The sequence below is a fragment of the Felis catus genome, chromosome E2 (genome assembly GCF_018350175.1).
Source record: "Felis catus isolate Fca126 chromosome E2, F.catus_Fca126_mat1.0, whole genome shotgun sequence".
Lineage (NCBI taxonomy): Eukaryota > Metazoa > Chordata > Mammalia > Carnivora > Felidae > Felis > Felis catus.
The window spans coordinates 60,205,174-60,224,112 of NC_058382.1; the positions used below are offsets into that span (position 1 = coordinate 60,205,174).

General features: G+C 61.5%; 1 protein-coding gene across 10 annotated transcripts in view; it reads left to right on the forward strand.

The window, feature by feature from the left end:
• BANP (BTG3 associated nuclear protein) overlaps positions 1 to 18,939 on the forward strand; it is a 304,623-nt gene that overhangs the window by 158,821 nt on the left and 126,863 nt on the right. For 9 of the 10 annotated variants that reach the window (XM_045045585.1, XM_045045583.1, XM_045045586.1 and 6 more), the window contains one exon: positions 7,918 to 8,163. The exons of the other annotated variant lie outside the window; for it this stretch is intronic. In XM_045045585.1, coding sequence (XP_044901520.1) covers positions 7,918 to 8,148 — 231 coding nt within the window. In that variant the 3' untranslated portion in view covers positions 8,149 to 8,163. Of the gene's footprint in view, positions 1 to 7,917; positions 8,164 to 18,939 lie in introns of those variants that run through there. 10 annotated transcript variants of the gene reach the window in all.

Consider the following 18,939-nt stretch of genomic DNA (forward strand, 5'->3'; position numbering starts at 1 on the left):
TTCCCAAGGTGCGCGGACGTCCCGGGGCCCCGGGGTGACGCGGGCCACGGCGTGAGGCCGTGTCCCCGGCGGGCCCCGCACGCGGCTGGGTGGAAAACAGGTTGGGAGCCGGCGGGGGGTGGAGGCCCCGTCTCCCTGCAGGTCGGTGCCGCGCGCCCCTCCCGCCCCCCTCCAGCTGGGTCTCCGGGCCGGGGAGGGCTCGTCTGTGCCGAGCCAAGAGCAGAACCACACAGACCGGAGGTTGTGTGAGATCCCGAGTCCCTTCGGGAAGGACTGTGGACGGCTGGTCGCAGGCGCCGGAAGGCTTGTCGGTAGGGAAGCGGTTGACCAGAATCTGCCTGAGGTCGGGGACTGCGAGCTGACTCCGGGTCCCTCAGGAGACCCTGTGTGCCAAGACGGCTCCAGCGGGCTCTCCTGGAGGGTGGACAGCCCTGGATTGCTGCCACAAAGACCCCTGTGGACACCCATCAGCTGCGCGGCCTCCTGGGCAAGTGGATGTTCTCTGCCAGCCTCAATCTCCCCACCCGCAAAGGGGACGATGCCCCCTGGGTCCTGGGGCCAGAGGGGTCCACTCTAAAGGACAGCTACAGAGGCCTTGTCCGGCATCCCTTGAGAGCCGAGAGCTGGTTTCCCACCCGCAGTGGAACGAATCCACTTTCTAGTTAACCCTCTCAGGCGGAAGCAGACTTGTTGTTCCGGAAAAAACCTGAAGCTCGCGCCCTTATTTTCTTGTCAGTTTCATTTGGCAGCTTCCTCAACCACACAGCGTCCTGGGTTTCCTGTCAGAGGGTTGACGGTGCAGATAAGTAAACCGTGCCTCCCTGGCAGGAGTGCCCGGCTGCCCGACAGACGGCGCGGGCGCCCCCGCGTGCGGCCAGTTTGCACCTCGAGACTTCCCAGGGCGCAGAGGCCTGTGCGACCCGCCCGATCGCCCATTTGAGCGGGTTCCCGGGCAGCTGCTCAGCCAGCCTGCCCCTCGGTCTGGTTTTTTTTCCCCCTTATCAAGGGGATTAAATGGTATTAACATACCAAAATGCACAAAATCACAGCGCAGAGGACGATCCTTGCTGTGTGCTCAGATTGCTGCCGGTGAATTAGGGTAAGAGGGCCTGAGGGTCGGGCGCGCATCGAGCCTTGTCCTGAGCCCGGAGACAAGGAGCTGGGGGCATCCACGCACAGGCAGCTCCGTGCGCCCCTGAGGATGGCTGCGTGGGGCCTGGACTGGAGCCTTCCCCTGAGGCTCAGAGCCCCAGGAAGCTGCCCACTTTGCCCCTTGGCCCAGGGAAGGGATGAAGAGACTTGCTTTGTGTCCAGGGATTTAAGTGGAGGCGCCGAATCTTCACTGTCCGTGGGTCTGGTGACCACGGATGCGGTCTACACGGCACAAAGTCACAAGGATGAGAATTCACATAAAACAGAGGCCACAACCCAAGGAGCTGGTAAACCCAAATACATTTTCTGTTTCCCAGGATCCCTGGGAGGCTCCCAGGAAAAAACGACTCCTACCCGCGATGAGGACGCTGTGAAAAACCACATTAAGAATGAGCTTTCTTGAGGAGTAATAAGCCAACCGAGAATCGGCACTCTGTCAGCTAGAAATGAGAGAACAGAGTGGAATAGATGTGTTGGTTCCAAGTTGGGATTTTTGGGGGCGCCTGTGTGGCTCAGTCGGTGGAGCGTCTGACACTTCGGCTCAGGTCATGATCTTGCAGTCCATGAGTTCGAGCCCCACGTCAGGCTCTGTGATGACAGCTCGGAGCCTGGAGCCTGCTTGGAATTCTGTGTCTCCCCCTCTCTCTGCCCCTCCCCTGCGCACACGCTGTCTCTCTCTCAAAAATAAATAAAGATTAAAAAAATAATAAATAAAGCTAGGATTTTTTTTTTTTTTTTAGAGAGAGAGAGTGTGTGTGCAAGCATGAGTAGGGGAGAGAGGCAGAGAGGGAGAGAGAATCCCAAGCAGGCTCCACGTGGAGCCCGACAGGGCTGGATCCCACTGCCCTGGGATCATGACCTGAGCCAAAATCAAGAGTCAGAGGCTCAACTGACTGAGCCACCCAGGTGTCCCTAAAATTAGGAAATTTTAATTTTTTTAATGTTTACTTATTTTTGAGAGAGACACAGAGACAGACAGAGCACAAGCAGGGAGGGCCAGAGAGAGAGGGAGACACAGAATCCGAAACAGGCTCCAGGCTCCGAGCTGTCAGCACAGAGCCCGACGCGGGGCTCAAACCCACGAACCGTGAGATCCTGACCCGAGTTACAGTCAGAAGCTTAACCGATGTGGAATGGAGCAGGTGGAACTTATTTACAGGAGAGATGGGCCTGTTGAAATAGGAAACGTGCTGGCTGTGCTCCACGGGGACCCTAACAACACCGGCTGGCAGTCGGGTCCAAGGAGCCCCCACAGGCGAGAGGTGCCGGGTGCCGCGGGGAAGCCCAGGGCAGCTCGTGGGACACACGGCGCGAGAGGCAGCATCGAAGAAATTGAGGAAAAGTCAAGGCCTTGCCCTCCTGCATCTCAAAATCTACTCCAAAGCCAGGCTAATGAAGGAGCACGGCGCAGAAACCGCTAAGTGGGTTTTAAGAAGTGGACGCAGAGTTTCATTTAGGATCAGTAACGCTTCGGAGGAAGGGATCGTCGTACAGGACCGTGGGTGTGGTTAATCCACCACTTGGAAGAGAATGATTTAGAGCCCTTCCTCACGCACAAGCTGAATTCTGCACGGATCGTGCAGCTAAATGTCAAAACAAAAAGTGTCAGAAGACAAGTAAAATATTTTCGTAATTCTGGCTGGGCAAAGACTCCCTCCCCCAAGCGCTAAATCCGTGCAGGACGAGACCGATGCATCTGGTGGCTGCGTGAGACCCCACCCCCACCCCCACCATGAGAACCCAAGCCGGCCGGCAGGTGCGGCGGGGAGAAAACCCTCACGCTGTGTGACGACAGCACGGCAGACGCGTGTCGGCCCACAGACGTCCGAGCCCTGGGGCCGGGCTGTCGGGGGCCCCGTGTCACCACAAGGCCCTTGTGAGAGGGGGTGGAGAAGACGTGACAGAAGCAGAGGTCAGGCCGGCACGGGGCATAAGCCCCAGAATTCGGGGGGGGGGGTGCTTCTCTAGAAGCTGTGGAGGGGCAGGAGCGTCCGCGAGGAGCCAGCCCTGCCCGCCCCCGGATCTGAGCCCCCTGAGCCCCCTGCCAGACTTCGGCCCCCCAGACGGAGGAGAACACGCCCAGCTGCTTTAAGCAGGAAAGCGGGTGCTCGTCCGTCACAGGAGCGGCAAGAAGTTCATACAGACCGACGCGCACTCTCAGGCCGGGTCTTCTGTAGATAATACGGACACGACCCCCAACGGGCCCGGCACCGAGGAGATGGTTCCAGAAGAAATGCAAATGGGGTCTGGGGGAAGAGGTCAGCCACCTCGAGCCCCAGGGCCAAGGGAGGGGGTCTAGGGGGACGGCTTCGGCCGGGGCTGAGGGATGTTGCCTTGTCCCTGGCCCTGGCCCGTCCCCTGCCTCGGCCGTCGGGGTCCCGGCAGCCCGGCCTCCCCGTGGGCTATCCCGAGACGCCACGGGGAGACGGTGGGAGGGCACCGTGGGCCATTGCTGAGCACGCACAGTGCGGGCTGAGGGTCGGAAGCCAGTCTTCGTTCGGTCTGAGCGCTCTTGAGAGCGTCTCCCCCCGACTGAACGCTCACCACGCGCTAGGCAGGGTTCCCTGCGCGTCCACGGTACAGAGCTGAAGCCACGGGCCGCCCGGGGCTGCCTGCCCCTGCCGCGTGCCACACTGCTGTCCCGTCCCTCTCCCTCCCCAGGGAGGGTGGCAGGGCCGGCTTCCCAGGATGTGCGGGGGAAACGCGTGGCAGTGACCGGATTCCATCCCCAGGAGGCCCGAGGGCTTAGGGATCACGAGATCGGGACCCACTGTTAACGACAACGCCCCCTTTGTGTGGAGGGCAGTGTCTTCCACGTGGGCCCCCCAGCCCCCCCACGCTGACCGCACCGACCCTGTGCCAGGCCCTGCTGTGCTCCGTGCGCTACTCGTTACTGATGGCGATCTGCCCCCAGACCGTTTCTCCGTCAGCCAGCCTCACTGGGCGGGTCACCTCGTGACCTAGAGCAGGATCCGCGGTCCCCGGAGTGCCTTCGTGTCTCTGCTCCCCCACCGGATGGCACGTGACCTCTGGCAGGTGTCACCAGGCCAGGCCTCCACCTGTCCCCCCCCCCAACCCCATTTGTAAGGTGGGGGGGGGGGGGGTCCTAACATTAGCCTCGCGGGGCTGTCTGCGGGATTGATCCTGTGCCTGCGGTATAGACCCAGCCTGGGGAGGGGGTGTGAGCTCTGACTCCCACCGGCTGGGGTCTGGATTAATGCTTCAAGTGGGGAGCCACCTGCCCCGAGGGAGTGAAGTTTTGTTCCCTTCCAGAGTATGCTGATGTCTGCGCTGGAACGTGTGCTAGGCTCGGCCAGGGCCACCCTCCAGTGCCCGGCGTGGCCTCAGGGGGGGAAGAGGCTCCTGGTAACCATCTCCAGGCCCGGGGCGGTCTTCGATCAGGAAAATCTCTGTTTATTCTATGGTATAAACATGTTCCAAGGTGGGTGGGCCCGCCCGCCCCACCGAGCTGCCAAGAGCTGGGAGGGGGGGGGGGCCGAGGCCGTCTGAGCCCCGCCCTCCCCGATGGCCCCGGCGTCATCCCTGCACCCAGCTACCGGCGCTGGCTGGCCGGCGACCCACACCCTCTGCGTGCACGGTTCAGGGACCGTGACGCAATTTCGGTCCCCACCAGGGCAAGGACCTGCCGCCGTTTCTGTGTGTATGTTAACTGCCTTTACTCTCCCAAAGCCTCCGATAGCATCTGGCCCCCGGCCTCCGGGCCCCCCTGCCTCCCTCTTCCCGTCACGTTTACCGAGGGCCAGCGGTGTGCCCGGTGCCGCAGAGTCGGCCGAGGGCCGGGAGCAGAACCAGTGCTCTCGGGGAGACGGATGCACAGAAAGGCGGTTACACCCAGGAGGGGACGTGGGGTAGGGCAGAGGCGCAGCCGAGGGGAGCGCCCGGCCCAGCCTGTGGGGGCGAAGGGCACCGGGAGCCAGAGGGGCTGGGGTGCGTGGCAGGAGCGGAAGCAAAGCGGGGGACAGGAAGTGGGGGGATGGGAAGCGGGGACAGTTCAGTACAAAGTGGGAGCAAAGAACAAAGGGGGAGGAGAAGGGGGGGAGGAGCCAAAATGTTGGAGTCACTTGAAGGCTTTCATGGAAAGAAGCCCAGACTGTGTGTTGGGCTCAGAAGAGTCTGCTGTGAGTCATGTACACTTTAGTATGACTGTACGAGCGTTGCTTCCATAGGTTGATTTTTGTGTACTCCCGAAAGGATTGCGAACCCCTGAATCTGGCCGGGGCGGTGGTTTGGAAGTAAGAGAGGGTGGGAGATGGATGGTCCGGGCCCCAGAGCTGCCCTGGGCCGGGGCACCTGGTGCTCTCAGGGGTGGCCCAGGGTGGGGTCTTGTCCCCGCGGAGCTGTGCCGTCTGCTTGCTGCTCAGGTGTGTCTGACTTAAGTGGCCGTGCACGGTGTTGCCACGAGGGGCCGTTCAGTAGAATAAAATACTACCGAGTGTTTGCTGGGTGTCCCCCCACCCCTCCGATGTCCCGTCTGCAGGCAGTGACAGGTGACAGGACAAAGGGTCTCTCGCGGTTAATGCCAGCTGCCCGTGTCCGACGAGGGGAACGAAATCGATCGTGCCCCTCCAGTTGCGGTCACCGTCTGCGCCTCGCGATGAAAGTTCGCCACACTTTTCTGTCCCCGTTCTCAAGGACGGATGTGTGAGAGATTCAGCGTGCCACACTGGGATGGTCTGAGGTTAACTTTTGCCTTCGAACGAAAGATTCTTCACGATCTGCGTTTTCTGGGTCCTCCTCCGAGTGCCCGTGCGGCCCAGCAAAGCCCCTGCGTCCCGACGAGAGAGCAGAGCTCTGGCCTTCCGTTTAACCCAAAATGAGGAGGTGACCCGTGGAAGGGGCAGCAGTTTCGGGTCATTACACGCCTCTGTTACCTTTTTAAGATTAAAAATGTGGTTTGGGGGGCTCCTGGGGGGCTCAGTCAGTTGGGCCTCGACTTTGGCTCAGGTCGTGATCTCACGGTGCGTGGGTTCGAGCCCCGCGTCGGGCTCTGTGCTGACAGCTCGCAGCCTGGAGCCTGCTTCGGATTCTGGGTCTCCCTCTCTCTCTGCCCCTTCCCTGCTCTCTCTCTCTCTCTCTGAGCCGTCACCACCTCTTCATCCTACGGCTCCCGGGCCTTGTTCATCACTGGCGCTGCACCCCCCACCAGGACCCCCTGGTCGAGTGTGCCCGTGCATGTGTGCGTGTGTGTGCACCCCCTGGCGGCGGCAGGCCTGGGTGTGGGGAGGCCTCTGCCACCCGCCTCTGGTGCCCATGTGGTTTTCAGGGCCCCCTGGGGAAGAACCTGGCCCCTTGGGCCAGAAGCAGGACAGGAGGGAGGCATCTCACCCCCTGGGCAGGCGCAGCTCTCCGGCTGTCATCTTGCGGAGGACACGACATCCCGGGACGGGACCGGGGAGGCCTGCAGCCCGAGGGACAGCTTTGCCGGCGAGAAAAGGGGTCACGCGGAGGCCCGGGGCCTCCTCCGGCAGCTTTTCAGGCAACAACGAGGGAGCGGGGAGTTCACGGAACAGCCGGGATGGGAGGGCCGGAGGGGCCGGAGGGACAAACGGGCAGTCCCAGGGTAGGGTCAGCGGACCAGCTGTGTGTAGAGTGTCCCTGGGCATCGGGGGTGCCGGGGTGAATGTGTCACGGCCCCGGAGCTGTCCACGGCGTGCTCCCCGGAGCCTGCGAGGACGGGGCCTCGCGTGGCAAAGCGCAGCCGTGATGAAGGACCCGTCTCACCCGCGGTCACGGGGCACGTGGGGGCCTCGCCGTGTCCGTTTCCGTGGAGCCGACCACGGCCATCCAATCCTCCCCTTGTTTGCGGGGCTGGGGTCTGTCCCTTGGCAGAGGATGTCTGTCTGGTCCCTGACTCTTGCCCCCCCGGAACTGCAGCCCCAGAGCAGAGACCAGGTCACCAGCCTCGCTCTTTATCAGCCCTGCTCTGAGCCGCCAGCCTCTGCGGGCTCGGGTCCACATGGGGCAGGGAGTTAGTAAACGGTGCGTGCGTCTGGGACTCGCGCTGAGAGCCCATCTTCCCCACAGTAGCAAGGGGACACGTGTCCGCTGGTCTCACCTCTGAAGACCGCCCCCCCGCAAAGCTCCCGAGGGCACACAGCCGTTGGATCTCAGCGGGTCATTCCCCCCCCTTAAAGTTTATTTATTTACTTTGAGAGAGCCAGAGACAGCGTAAGCAGGGGAGGGGCAGAGAAGGAGGAGGGCTGCCAGCACAGAGCCCCACGTGGGGCTCGACCTCCCAAAACTGTGAGATCACGACCTGAGCCAAGACCAAGAGTCGGACGCTTAACCGACTGAGCCCCCCCAGGCGCCCCTCGGCTCCCAGTTTCAATCTCAGCACCAACACAAGTTGGGCACATTCTTTTCTCTCTTTAGGTCCCAGATTCTTCCTTGCAAGACAGGAGTCAGAGCAAGTCTTTGAACTCTTGCGCCCAGCAAACTCCTACGTATCCTTCAAAGCCCTGGTCCTGTGCCTCTTCTCTCAGGGTGGAGACAGCTTGCTGCCCTCTGGGGCTTTGCTGTGCACCTACCATAAAACCTGCCCTGTGTCACATACCTCCGTATCTGTCGCATCCCACGGGCAGGCAAGCACACACCCACCCTGGCACCTGTGCGGGTTCCAGAGTGTTTATCGGTCGAACAAAAGGGGAGACTACAAACCCCCTCAAAGCTTTCTCAAAGTTTTCTTGGGGCCCTTGCTGAAGGGGGCTGTTTTGAATACACCCTGATTCTCTCCTTGGTGTGCAGGATGACGTCTGGGAAGACTGCTTTCTGGAGCACAACCCGGGGCGTGTGGCTGCGGCCCACCCGGGAAGCTCTTTCCCACCCCCGGCCCGGCCTTGCCGCCCGCAAGGCTGCCGTTGGACCCGGAGGGCTCGCTGGCTGAGACCCAGGCTGTCCCTCACAGGAGAGGAGGAGGATGTCTTCAGGGAGCTGCCTGCGTGGCTGGCGTGCTCCGGGCTCACGGTAGGTGGCTGACCCGTCCCCCCAGCGGGCCGCCCACCGCGCCCTCCGCCCGCAGGCAGGACACCAGGTGAGAGTGACCGCTGGGCCGGGGGAAGTCCGCATTTCGCGGTGTGGTAGCAAACTCCCCACCGGGGAGCTGTGATCGGGGCCACCGTGGATGCCTGAGAGCCGCCAGCGCTCCCGGCGGGGATTGTGACCCGCTGTTAGAGCTCCGGCTTTGCACCAGCTGGCCGGGTGGCCTCACCGTCAAGGGGGAGGGCGGGACTTTATTGGTCTCTCCTCAGTGCTTTCGTAAACTCGCACCATAAGTGAAAGTTTGGGGGTCACCTGTAGATTAGCACCGTGTGTAAAAGGTTGTTAAGAGCGCGGAGATCTGGGGACTTGAGATGTTACAGAATAGGCTCGTGGAACGCGTTTTTCCGCTCCGGGCTTCCCTCGGGGGGCTGGGTTGGGGTCTGCGAATCCATAGTCTGAAAGGAGTCCACGGCATCTGGGGAGAAGACAGGTCTGCCCCCTGCTCGGTTCTCAGGTTTACGTGGGCACAAGGATCGCGTGAAGGGCCTGTTAAAGTGCAAGTATTTGGGACCCCTCTGCCCCCAAATGGATTCAGAGCCTGGCGCCGTGCCCAGGAATCTGCATTGTAAATCGGCCCCCAGATGACTCTGCTGAACGTAGGTGGTCTTCCGACCACACAGCAGAAACCTCTGCCAGGATCGTTAACGGTGCCACGTGAGCAGGGCTCATAAAAAGCAGGGTGGGTCTTACGTGGGAGCTTTGGACTTTCAGGTTTTGAACCCGCAATAGCCAGGAGAGGCTGGATGAATAGGGGCTTGAGAGGAAGGATTCTGCCTGGACTCGTTTTATTTATGCATTATTTTTATGGTAGTGAAATACACCTAACGTGAAACTCACCGTCTTCACCATTTGTGGGGCACGTTTCTAGGGCATCGGGTATATTCGCGTTGCCGCGCGACCGTCCCAGCCAACCTTCCGCCCTCCCAGACTGGAACCCGGCCCCCATTAAACACCGATCCCCTCCCCCAGCCCGCACCCCTCCCCCCATCCGCTCTGTAGGAGTCCGGCTCCTCTGGGGACCCCATATGAGTGGGATCTTACAGCGTTTGCCCCTCTGTGTCTGGCTCACCTCAGCATAAGGTCCTCCAGGTTCATCCAGCTTGTAGCAGGTGTCCAGATGTCCTTACTTTTAAGGGGTGGATAACGTTCTGTTGCACGGAGAGACCGTGTTGTGTCCACCATTCACCCATCGACGGACACGTAGGTTATTGTGAGTCACGCCGCTGCGAACACGGGCGTGCAAGTCTCCGTCCGAGACCCTGTTCTCGGTTCTTTGGGGGATATGCCCGGGAGTAGAAGTTCCGCGCCGTATGGTAATCCCCTTTTAATTTTTTTTTTCGAGGAAGCTGGATTCCTGGTTTCTTCGACACTTGGTTTGCCCCGAAACATCAAGGAAAATCTTCCCCGTCGCCTTCCTATAATTTGCCTCTTTCTCTTTTGTAAGTTTTCATTCATTTATTTTGAGAGAGAGAAAGAACTCATGTGCGCACGCGCACGCAGGGGAGGGGCGCAGGGAGGGCGCCGCCCTGACGCGGGGCTCAATCTCGTGAACCCTGAGATCACGCCTGAGCTGAAACCAAGAGTTGGACCTTAACCAACTGAGCCCCCTAGGTGGCCCTCTACAAGTCACTTCTAAAAAATCTTTTTTAAATGTTTATTTTCGAGACAGAGACAGAGCGCGAGCCGGGGAGGGGCCGGGAGAGAGGGAGACGCAGAATCCGAAGCAGGTTCCGGGTTCGGAGCCGTCAGCACAGAGCCCGACGCGGGGCTCGAACTCGTCAACTGCGAGATCATGACCTGAGTCGCCGTGGGACGCTCAACCCACCGAGCCCCCAGGCGCCCCTCTCTAAGTCACTTCTAATTTGCTATATTCCCTCCTGGTCTCCCAGCCCCCGAGGAAGGCGCTCACACCGTTTTGCTGCTGTGTAGTGCACGTGCTGTGGGCCACGGCGTCCCTCCTCGCCCCTCGACGGCCGTCGGCTCGGGTGGGCGTCCATACAGCCGGCCCCGCCCTTGCTCCCGCCCTGCGGACTTGGGTCCCGTGTGGGGCGAACCGGCACACACAGAGGTGGGGCCCGCCGCTTACGAGCTGTCGCAGCGCAGGGGGGCGTGAGCTGCGAGGAGGCGCCAGACCCGTCGTCGGCACAACCGGAGAAGCGTCACAGGATCCCACGGGGGCGCCGGACTCTCCTCTCGAGCTGTGCGGTGTGACGCGGTGGGGAAACTGAGAGCAGAGGCCACGGGTCTGCATCCCTCGGGCCCAGGAGGGGGTCACGGCCGTCGGAAGTACCACGCGGTCCCGAAATGCCGAGCGGGGTCCTCCGGAGGGAGCACGTGCAGACGCAGGAGAGCTGTGCCCGCTGGACACGGCACGCTGGTGACAGCCACGTCCTGGGACCACCTGTGGCTGACGTGGAGTGCGGGGCCTGGTGAGGACGTGTCCCCCAGGCCTTGACTGTTAGCTTTTTTTTTTTTTTTCCAATAAGATAAAAAAGGAAATTCATGGAGCAAAAAAGTCCTCTAGTTGTCATGATGTTTATAAACACGATGGGTATTTGGACATTTCATGTTACCCAACGACAAACGCAAACAAGGAAGGAAAGATCTGATTTGTCCGGAGTGACTCGGTTACTTGAGACGGAGAAACGCCCCCACCCTGTAGCTCATCAGCGGTTCTGAGAACTGGGGCCGAGGATCGTGGTCGGCCTGGAAAGCCCACGTGGGCCCTTGGCCTGGCTCCTTCGGTTGCTTAGCAACACCCGAAACTGTGGAAACTCGAGCTGCCGGGGTTTGAAAGCGCGTGCGCCTGCGCGTGTCCCGGATGGAACCCTGAACTGGAATTGGCCGTGGTCGCCCCTGCTCTCCGCCAGCCTCGCCCCGTGGCACCCCCGCCCTGCCTGGGGCCGTGGCTCGTCAACCACGGTCCTTGAAAAGTCCCCGGAGACACGGCCCGTGCGGGAGGCCTGCCTCCAGGTACCCGTGTTCAAAGTGCATCTGTGAAGGCGCCTGGCTGGCTCAGCGGGTTGAGCGTCTGGCTCTTGATTCCGGCTCAGGTCACATCTCCCGGTTCGTGGGTTCGAGCACGGAGCCCGCCTGGGATTCTCTCCCTCCGTCTGTCTGTCCCACCGCCCATTCTAGCGTCTTGTATGTGGATGGCAGCGCTGTGATCGTTCACCGCGTTGCTTTTAGCAAACAGCTAACAGATGCTTCCGTGCACCCCCCGGGGTTCTCTGAACGTGCCCCGTAACTGGACCCGCTGTTCAGGGGGAGTAGAGTCTTCATTCTGGCAACTTCTGTTTTCCGGTTTTGTTTCGTTTTTTTTTCCTTTCTAATGTTCATTTGTTTTTGAGAGCACGGGAGTGGGGGAGGGGACCAAGAGAGGGGGCACAGAGGATCTGAAGCGGGCTCTGCGCTCACAGCGGAGAGCCAGACGTGGGGCTCGAGCTCACGAACCGTGAGACCACGACCTGAGCCAAAGTCGGACGCTGAGCCGACTGAGCCCCCCCCCCCCCCCGCCCCTCCAGGCGCCCCTCCTCCGGCCACTTCTAAATTGAACTTCACTTCGTGAGAAACCGAGGCCAGTGTCGGGTGGGGAACACGTTCGTCCGGGCGTACTCGAGTGACCACAACGAGAACGCAGAACTTGCTTCAAGTGACAAAGTTGGGGGGCCCTGGAAACCCGGAGAACACTTTCTTGACTAAGCAAGGCTTGCGTAAAGGATGTGCTTCTGCAGAGGGGCTAACGTTCCCGCACCAGCCGTAGATTTTTCTCCATTCCCTCACGCGGCGAAAATTTTAAAAAAATTAAAATTCCTGCCTCCCCCGCCCTCGGGAGGCCGGGAAGCGGGGTGAGCCCGATGGAGAGCCGACTCGAGAGAGAGCAGGGGCTGGGGGCGGAGGGGCGGGGGGACGGCGGGGAGGCAGTTGTGCGGAGGAGGTCAGGCCTTCCTTCCAGAACGTTGACGGGAGACAACTCTGAGAAATGCAGCAAAGGGAGAGCTCATTGTAGAACGCGTCGAAAAAATACCACCGTTTGGCTACAATCTGCACCGGGCGCTGCTTTGCGCCACAGCCAACGTGAGACCCTCCGCTAGGGGGCGCCGGCGGTGGAAACGGTGCGCAGCCGGGAGGACCGCAGGCGGGCGCTCCGGAGTCCGAGGGGCTTCCCGACATCCCCCTGTGGCGTTCCCTCACGTGGGGGTGGGGACGTGGCTGCTTCTCACGCCGGGTGCCGGCCGGAACCGCGGCCTGGGCAGCTGGGGACCCCGGCCGTCCCCGGGGCGCGGCCGAGCTCCGCCTGGCCCGCCGACTCCCTCCCCGTCGCAATCTGCCCCGCGGGTTCCCCCCCGCTCCCGTCTGTGGCCGGTGCCAGCCGCGACTGAGTCACAGCGAGCAGGGGCGCCCTCGGAAATACTTCATCCTGACGTCTGTGCTCATGTGTTTTATCGGGAAAAAAAATCATTAACCTCTACCTGGGTCTCTGGGTGAATTTGGGGTTTCTTTTTGTTTTTGCTTTTGTTTTTTTTACCGCAAGAATTACTTAGCAGTTGGTAAACCCCTTCTCTCCTTTGAAAACAGCTTCGCGTGCAGAGGAGCCTCTCTTGCCGGGAATTCTGAGATGCTCTAGAGGCACACGGGGCACTGGGAGCCCTTCCATGACTGTGGCCACCCGCTACGTGTTTCTTCACAAACGTCGGTCTGATGAGTTGCCAGACTCGAACCGTTTGGGTTTCCAGTGGTGATGTTGGACCGGGGGCAAGTTTCTGTCCAGGGGATTTGCTCCAAATGCTGCTGCTTCCATGCTGCTTCCGAGAAGGCGGGATCCCGGGGCCGTGCGTGTCCCCCGCGGCGCTGACCTGGCCTGGGGTCTGCCGCCGTTACTGACATCCACGCCAGGTTCGGGATGGTGTGAAGGGGGTCCCTCCCTGCCAGAGGGCACTTCGTTCTGGAACCTCTGCTGCTCCTGCCAGGCAGGTCGGCAGGGCCCGGGGGGGGGGGGGGGGGGGGGGGGGGGGAGAAGAGGCCCGTGCGCGGTCCAGGGAGGCGCCTTCAGAAACCCCCCCGAGCCGAGGACGAGGGGGCACAGCGGGGGTGACTGAAGTGTGGCTCGACCCCAGCGCTCTCCAGATGGAGTTTCTCTTGTCGTCACGGGGGGAGGTGCTGGGGTTCCACCGTGCACGCTTGGCCAAAACTCCCTCCCCAGCCCCTTTGCGCATAAATCAGGAGGTCAGCGTCGGTGGTTCCCCGCATCTCACGCGATGCCGACATCCCGGAGTGGGTGAGATCCCTGGTGTTTTGCACGGAAAAAGCAAATGCGAAGATGAGGGGGAGCTTTCCTGTTGCCCCGGGGATTTTTCTCCAAGTGGGGCAGAAAGATGTGCCCCCCCCCGACCCCCCTGCACAGGGCGAGGGGGATCTCCCTGTTTGCTTGTTGGATGGGCGAGCTGCGTGCACCTAGAGGGGCCGCCGCCGTCCTTGAGGTCCCCGACACACAGGGTCATCTCGGGCTGCCACGGCACAACACCACAGTGGGGTTTAAACGACAATTACTCTCTTCTGATCCGGGGCCCGGAAGTGTGAGAGTAGGGTGCCGGCCGAGGTATGTTCCAGCCGAGGCCTCTCTGACCGTCTCCTCTGTGCGAGCCCAGATGGAGTCTCTCCCGGAAAGGCCCCCAGTCCTGCTGGACCTCACGTGACCATCACCTCCCCGAAGGCCCCGCCTGCAAACGCTGTCATGTTGGGGGTCAGGGCCGCACACGTTCGGTCCCCAACGATGCGCGAGCCTGCGTCTTCATCATTCTGGTCCCCTCTGTCCCCCCCAGGGCCTTTCCACTCTTCTGAACATCTTTACAAAATGCCAGGTTCTTACCACCGAGCTGGCCTGCGGGGACAGACAGACAGGGGCCTCTTTCCCTTTGGTCTGAGGAGATGACATCTGGTGGGAACCAGGAGGCCCCGCCACCTGTCATCTCGAGGACGTCAGGCCCTCAGAAGAGACAGCACGCGTGTGACCGTGTGGGTCACGGAGCGGGTCGTAGGCGCCAGCCTCTCACGCACGTCTGGCCGGACACCGTCCACGCCTGCACAGACACGGGGGGCACGGGTTTCGGTTTTGTACCAGGGGCTTGGATTGCACGCCCTGACCCACAGCCGCGGCTTCGCTCAGCCTATCCCGCGTGGCTCCATTTCTGTGCGTCCGGCCCGGCCTCCTTCCTTCGCACGGCAGCGTGTGTCCCACAGGGAGGAGGAACCCCGCCGGCTGTGACCTGCCCCTGCCGATCACCCTCAAGGGATTCTGGGATTTCGCTGTTTCCGGCGACATTGTGCTCATCTCCTCGTACGCACTCGCGCTCCTTAAACATGGGCGCGTCGAGTCAGGCATGCAGGTGCGTCTCCGCTTCTGGCGACGTCCTGTATTAACGTTCCTCCTTATCCGTGTTAATCTGACGGGCACACGGGGCCCTTCCTGGTCTTAGTTAGTTTCCTGGCAGTTCTGACGCCGAGAGGAGACCGAGTCCTTGGTGACGGGAAGGCCACCTGTTCCGCTGAGGGGCGCAGAGTGGGTGGTCTGGCCCTGCGTGCCTGCAGCCACGACTCCTGGCCTCCCCAGCTTTGCTCTCCTCCCTGCTTGTCAGACCAGTGAGCTGGGCCAGGCGGGAAGAACTGGGGGCCCTGAGTCAGAGAGGGAGGACCTGTACCAGGGTGCTTGGCCACCAGTGGGGGCTGGGCACCGGCAGGCGTGGGGAGCACCCCCCCCCCACCGGCAGGCACGGCGCTGTGAGGGACGCGGGAGAGCCCAAAAATGCCCGCGCTTGCAGCGAGCGCCCCTTTCCCAGACCCGTCGTGGAGCGAGTGTGGCCAGAGCGAGAGCCGCCCTCCCCGGTTCAGCGCGACGTGGCGTGGGGCAGGGCGCCACGGTCAGCGGCGTCTGGAACGCGGTCGTGCGGCACGGAGGGTCTGACGGGGCCACGCTCGGAGCACGACGGATGGAGCAGACTGCCGATGCCGCCGGCGTGGAAATGGGAGAGGCCACCGGGAGCAGTGATCTCTGAACTCGGTGTCCCCAGAGGGGAGGTGGGACGCAAAGCACGGAGAAAGCAGCCGGTGGTTCCCCAGAGCCTCTTCGGTCAGGAGCTGTCGACAAGCACACCTCGACTTGCCCTGGCTGGTTTTGCTGTTCCGTTTTCCCGTCCGTTATCTGAACCCCGGACGTTGCCGAGCCCGTGCCGCGCATCAGCGGTGGAGGCTGGAGACTCCTCCCTGAGACGTGCGCTCGCGTGACGGCCCGCTGCCCGCTGTTTTGCAAGAAGACGCTAGAAGAACGTACTTGCGGAAAGACCGTCGCGTTCACCTCTGTATTTTCCACAGTTGCTCGGCGCCCGCCGCACAGCGGGGCCACGAGAGCTGTCTGCGCCGGGGCCCCCGTCAGGCGCACCCTCGGCTGACTCCCCACGTCCTCCGACTGCCTTCATCTGACACACCCCACACCTGCTTGCGTGGAACGGAATACAGAACCTTCGAGGCGATGCCGAGCAGGACACGGGAACTCCGTCCCCGTCCCCTCCCCGCCAACTGCCGTTGGTCTGTTCACGGGAGGGTGGACTGTCCCCCGGCTCCATCCTTCGCTGGCCCTGGGCGTCTGCCTTCAGTGTCAAGACCTAGCGTCGGGCTGTGTCCTCGGCCACGCTTGCTCTGAAACGGCAGTAGACGGGACCACGTGGCCGTGCCTGCACCTGCTGACGTGAAGTCTCGCGTGTCGGATGCAAGTCCGCGGCACTGAATCGGGCGAGGAAGAATAAGACGTCAGGGGCCTCCTGTTTCCAACGGGGGGCGCGTGGACCTCGTCGGTGAGCATCGCAGCCGGGTCTGTGTGGCGCGTGAGGCGGGGTGGGTCCGTAGGATCACGGACCCCGAAGGGAGTAGCTTCCGAAGTGAGCCCTGAAGGGGGCCCGGGAGGAACCGAGCAGAGCCCAGAGCGGGTGGAGAGCCGCTAATGAAATGGTCCAAAGTCACCGTAGCGGTAACTGCCGTCGCCTACTCTGCGTGCGTCACGGGCCACGTTTGCGTTTGCTCGTCTCATCTATGCGACAGCCCCACCATCTATGACTCGTTAAACTCGAATAAAAATTAGCATTCCTAGAAAAGACAACCCAGGTTTTTAAACCAGCAAAGACTGAATGGGCACGTGATAAAAATCTCCACGTGGCCAATAACCACGAAGAGGGACTCGAGGTCATTAGTCATTAGGGAGCCACAAGCGTAAACCACAACAGGTGTGAGAAACCGTCACCCGAGTGGCCAGAACATCGGTCATTTCCATCTGGAAACGTCATTTGATTTATCTTCTGGCTCATGAAGTCCTTCTTCAGTGAGGTCTAATGATCAAATTCTGGATTCCAGTTTTTACATTTCTCAGTTCCAGAATCCTCCCTGGCTCCTTGTTAAGTGCTGCCACGGTGCCGAAACGCTCAGTCTTGTCTTTTCTGCCCTTGAAGTCCACCACCGCCTTCCACGGCCCCGTTTCTGTTGCGAGGAAGCAGCCTCCCCCCGCCACCCCCCTCCCCGGGAACGTACGGAGAAGCCCGCAGCCAGAACCGAAGCCGTTGTTCGGACATTTGAGACCCCAAACTCCCCCCCTGCTTCCACGGAGAGACACTTGGGGAAGAGCAGGCGTGGAACCGTGTGCTGCGTCGTGGCTGCCCGTGCCCGTGGCCCGCATCCGGTCTTCACGGCCCCGGGTCAGTGTCGGCACCAGCCACATCCCACTGCTGAGGAGGGAGGCTCGCGGGGAAGGACCCACGTGCTGCTTCCCTGAGTTTGCAAGAGCCGGTCAGGACCCTGGTGATGCGCGGTCCCCCAGGGCTGCCCTGCTCCCGTCTGCCTCGCCCGCCTCCGCGTCGCGGGAGCGGCGTTGGGCTGCGTTGCGGGTAGCCCGTCAGCGCTGGTCAGAGGCACGAACGAATGAACGAAGGAATGAATGAAACGGCACAGCGGGAACCTGAAACCTCGTCTCCTTGCAACCTGTGCGCTGGCTTCTCCCACCGTGACTCCCCCCGCACAAGGACCGGCGGACGAGTCCTTCTGGGCGGTTTTATGAGGATGGGAGGGACACGAGCAGTGCCACGAAGAGGCACGAATTCTGTGGGCGCGGTGAAAATGTGGATTCTGACGAGCGGGTCTGGGGGGACCTGCGATGCCGCGCCCCTCGCGGTGATGCCCGTGCTGCTGGCTCACAGGCGGCGCTGCGAAGGGTGTGGGTGACGAGGGCATCCAGGGTTGGGGACGATGCCCGTGGGAAGTGTGTGCCCGGCGGGGAGGTGGGGGGGTGGGGCGGGGCGCACCACGGCCCTGAGCTCAGGTGTTTTTAACGTGGCTTTATTGAGATAAAACTCACCTACTGTTCAATCTGTTTGAAGGCACAGTTCGGTTTTCAGTGTGTTCACGGCGTTGTGCGAATACCACCTGTGGTTCATTTTAGAACATTTTCGTCACCCCAGAAGGAAACCCCGTGCCCAGTGTCTGTCACCCCCGATTCCCCTCCCGCAGCCCCTGCAAACTGCGAATCTCCCTCTGTCTCATTTCACATAAATGGGACTGCGCACCATCGGCCTGTGGCGACCGGCTCCCTTCCGTCGGCCTCACGTTTCCATGGCCCGTGAAGGCTTCATCTGGGTGCGGGTCTGACCCCAGCACACGGCGCGGGCGCCGTTTACCCGTTAGTTCGGTGGACGCTTCTGTTTCCAGGTTTGGGCTGGGGTGAATAATGCTGCACCGGTCACGTGGACACGTGTCTTCATTTCTCTTGGGCGCACGTCCGTCTAGGAGCGGAGCTGCAGGGTCACGTGGTGACCGTGTCCCGTGTTTGGAGGGGACGTCCCCTCCTTTCCGTCCCCACTGGCACCGAGTGAGGGTTCTGGTTCCCCGTCCTACAGACACGACCGTCTGTCCTTCGACAGGAGCCGCTGTAACGAGTCGGAAGCGTCTCTCGCGGTTTTGGTTTGCATTTCCCAGTCGCTAATGGTGGGGGATCTTTCCCCTGTGCCCGTGTAAACGTCTCCTTCGTCTTTTTCATCGTGGACTCGCGGGATTTCTTCATACGCTGTGAATACAAGTCCCCTGTCGGGGAGACGATTTGCAAGTATTTTCTCATTCTGTGTCTTTTCGCTTTCTTGATGGTGTCCAAAATCTGGCATTTTGACCCGGTTCAACGTGCGTATTTTAAAAACCTTTTCTCGCTTAGCTTTTGATGTCACGTCTGAGAGAGACCGCTGCCCAACCCAGGCTCGCGACGGTTTGCGACCTCATCTTCCGAGGTCTGTGGTTGAGCTCTCGTGTGTAGGTCTCGGAGCCTCGTTGAGTTCATCTTTGCCGTTCTGCGCCCCCCCCCCCGCCACCCCCCGCATCATTCTCCGGCACCTGGGTGTCCCGCCGTCAGCTCCACCTGCCGAAGAGACCGTCCTTCCCCCACCGAGCAGCCGTGGCGTCCTCGTCGAGAATCAGGTTGCGCGCACGTGCGAGGGCTCAGGGGGCAGATTCTCGCAGTCGGGGCAAAGACGAAGGCCTGCGTCGTCCTGCCGTCGTGAGGGCTCCGTGGCATAGTCGGCGAGAGGAGGGCGCGGGGGCCGGCGGGGGCTCGGGGAGGCTGTGCCCCCGCGGAACACGCTGCTGCAGAGGCGCGGCCGGAGCCGAGGCTCCCACAGCCGTCTCGTTGCCGTGCCAACACGACCT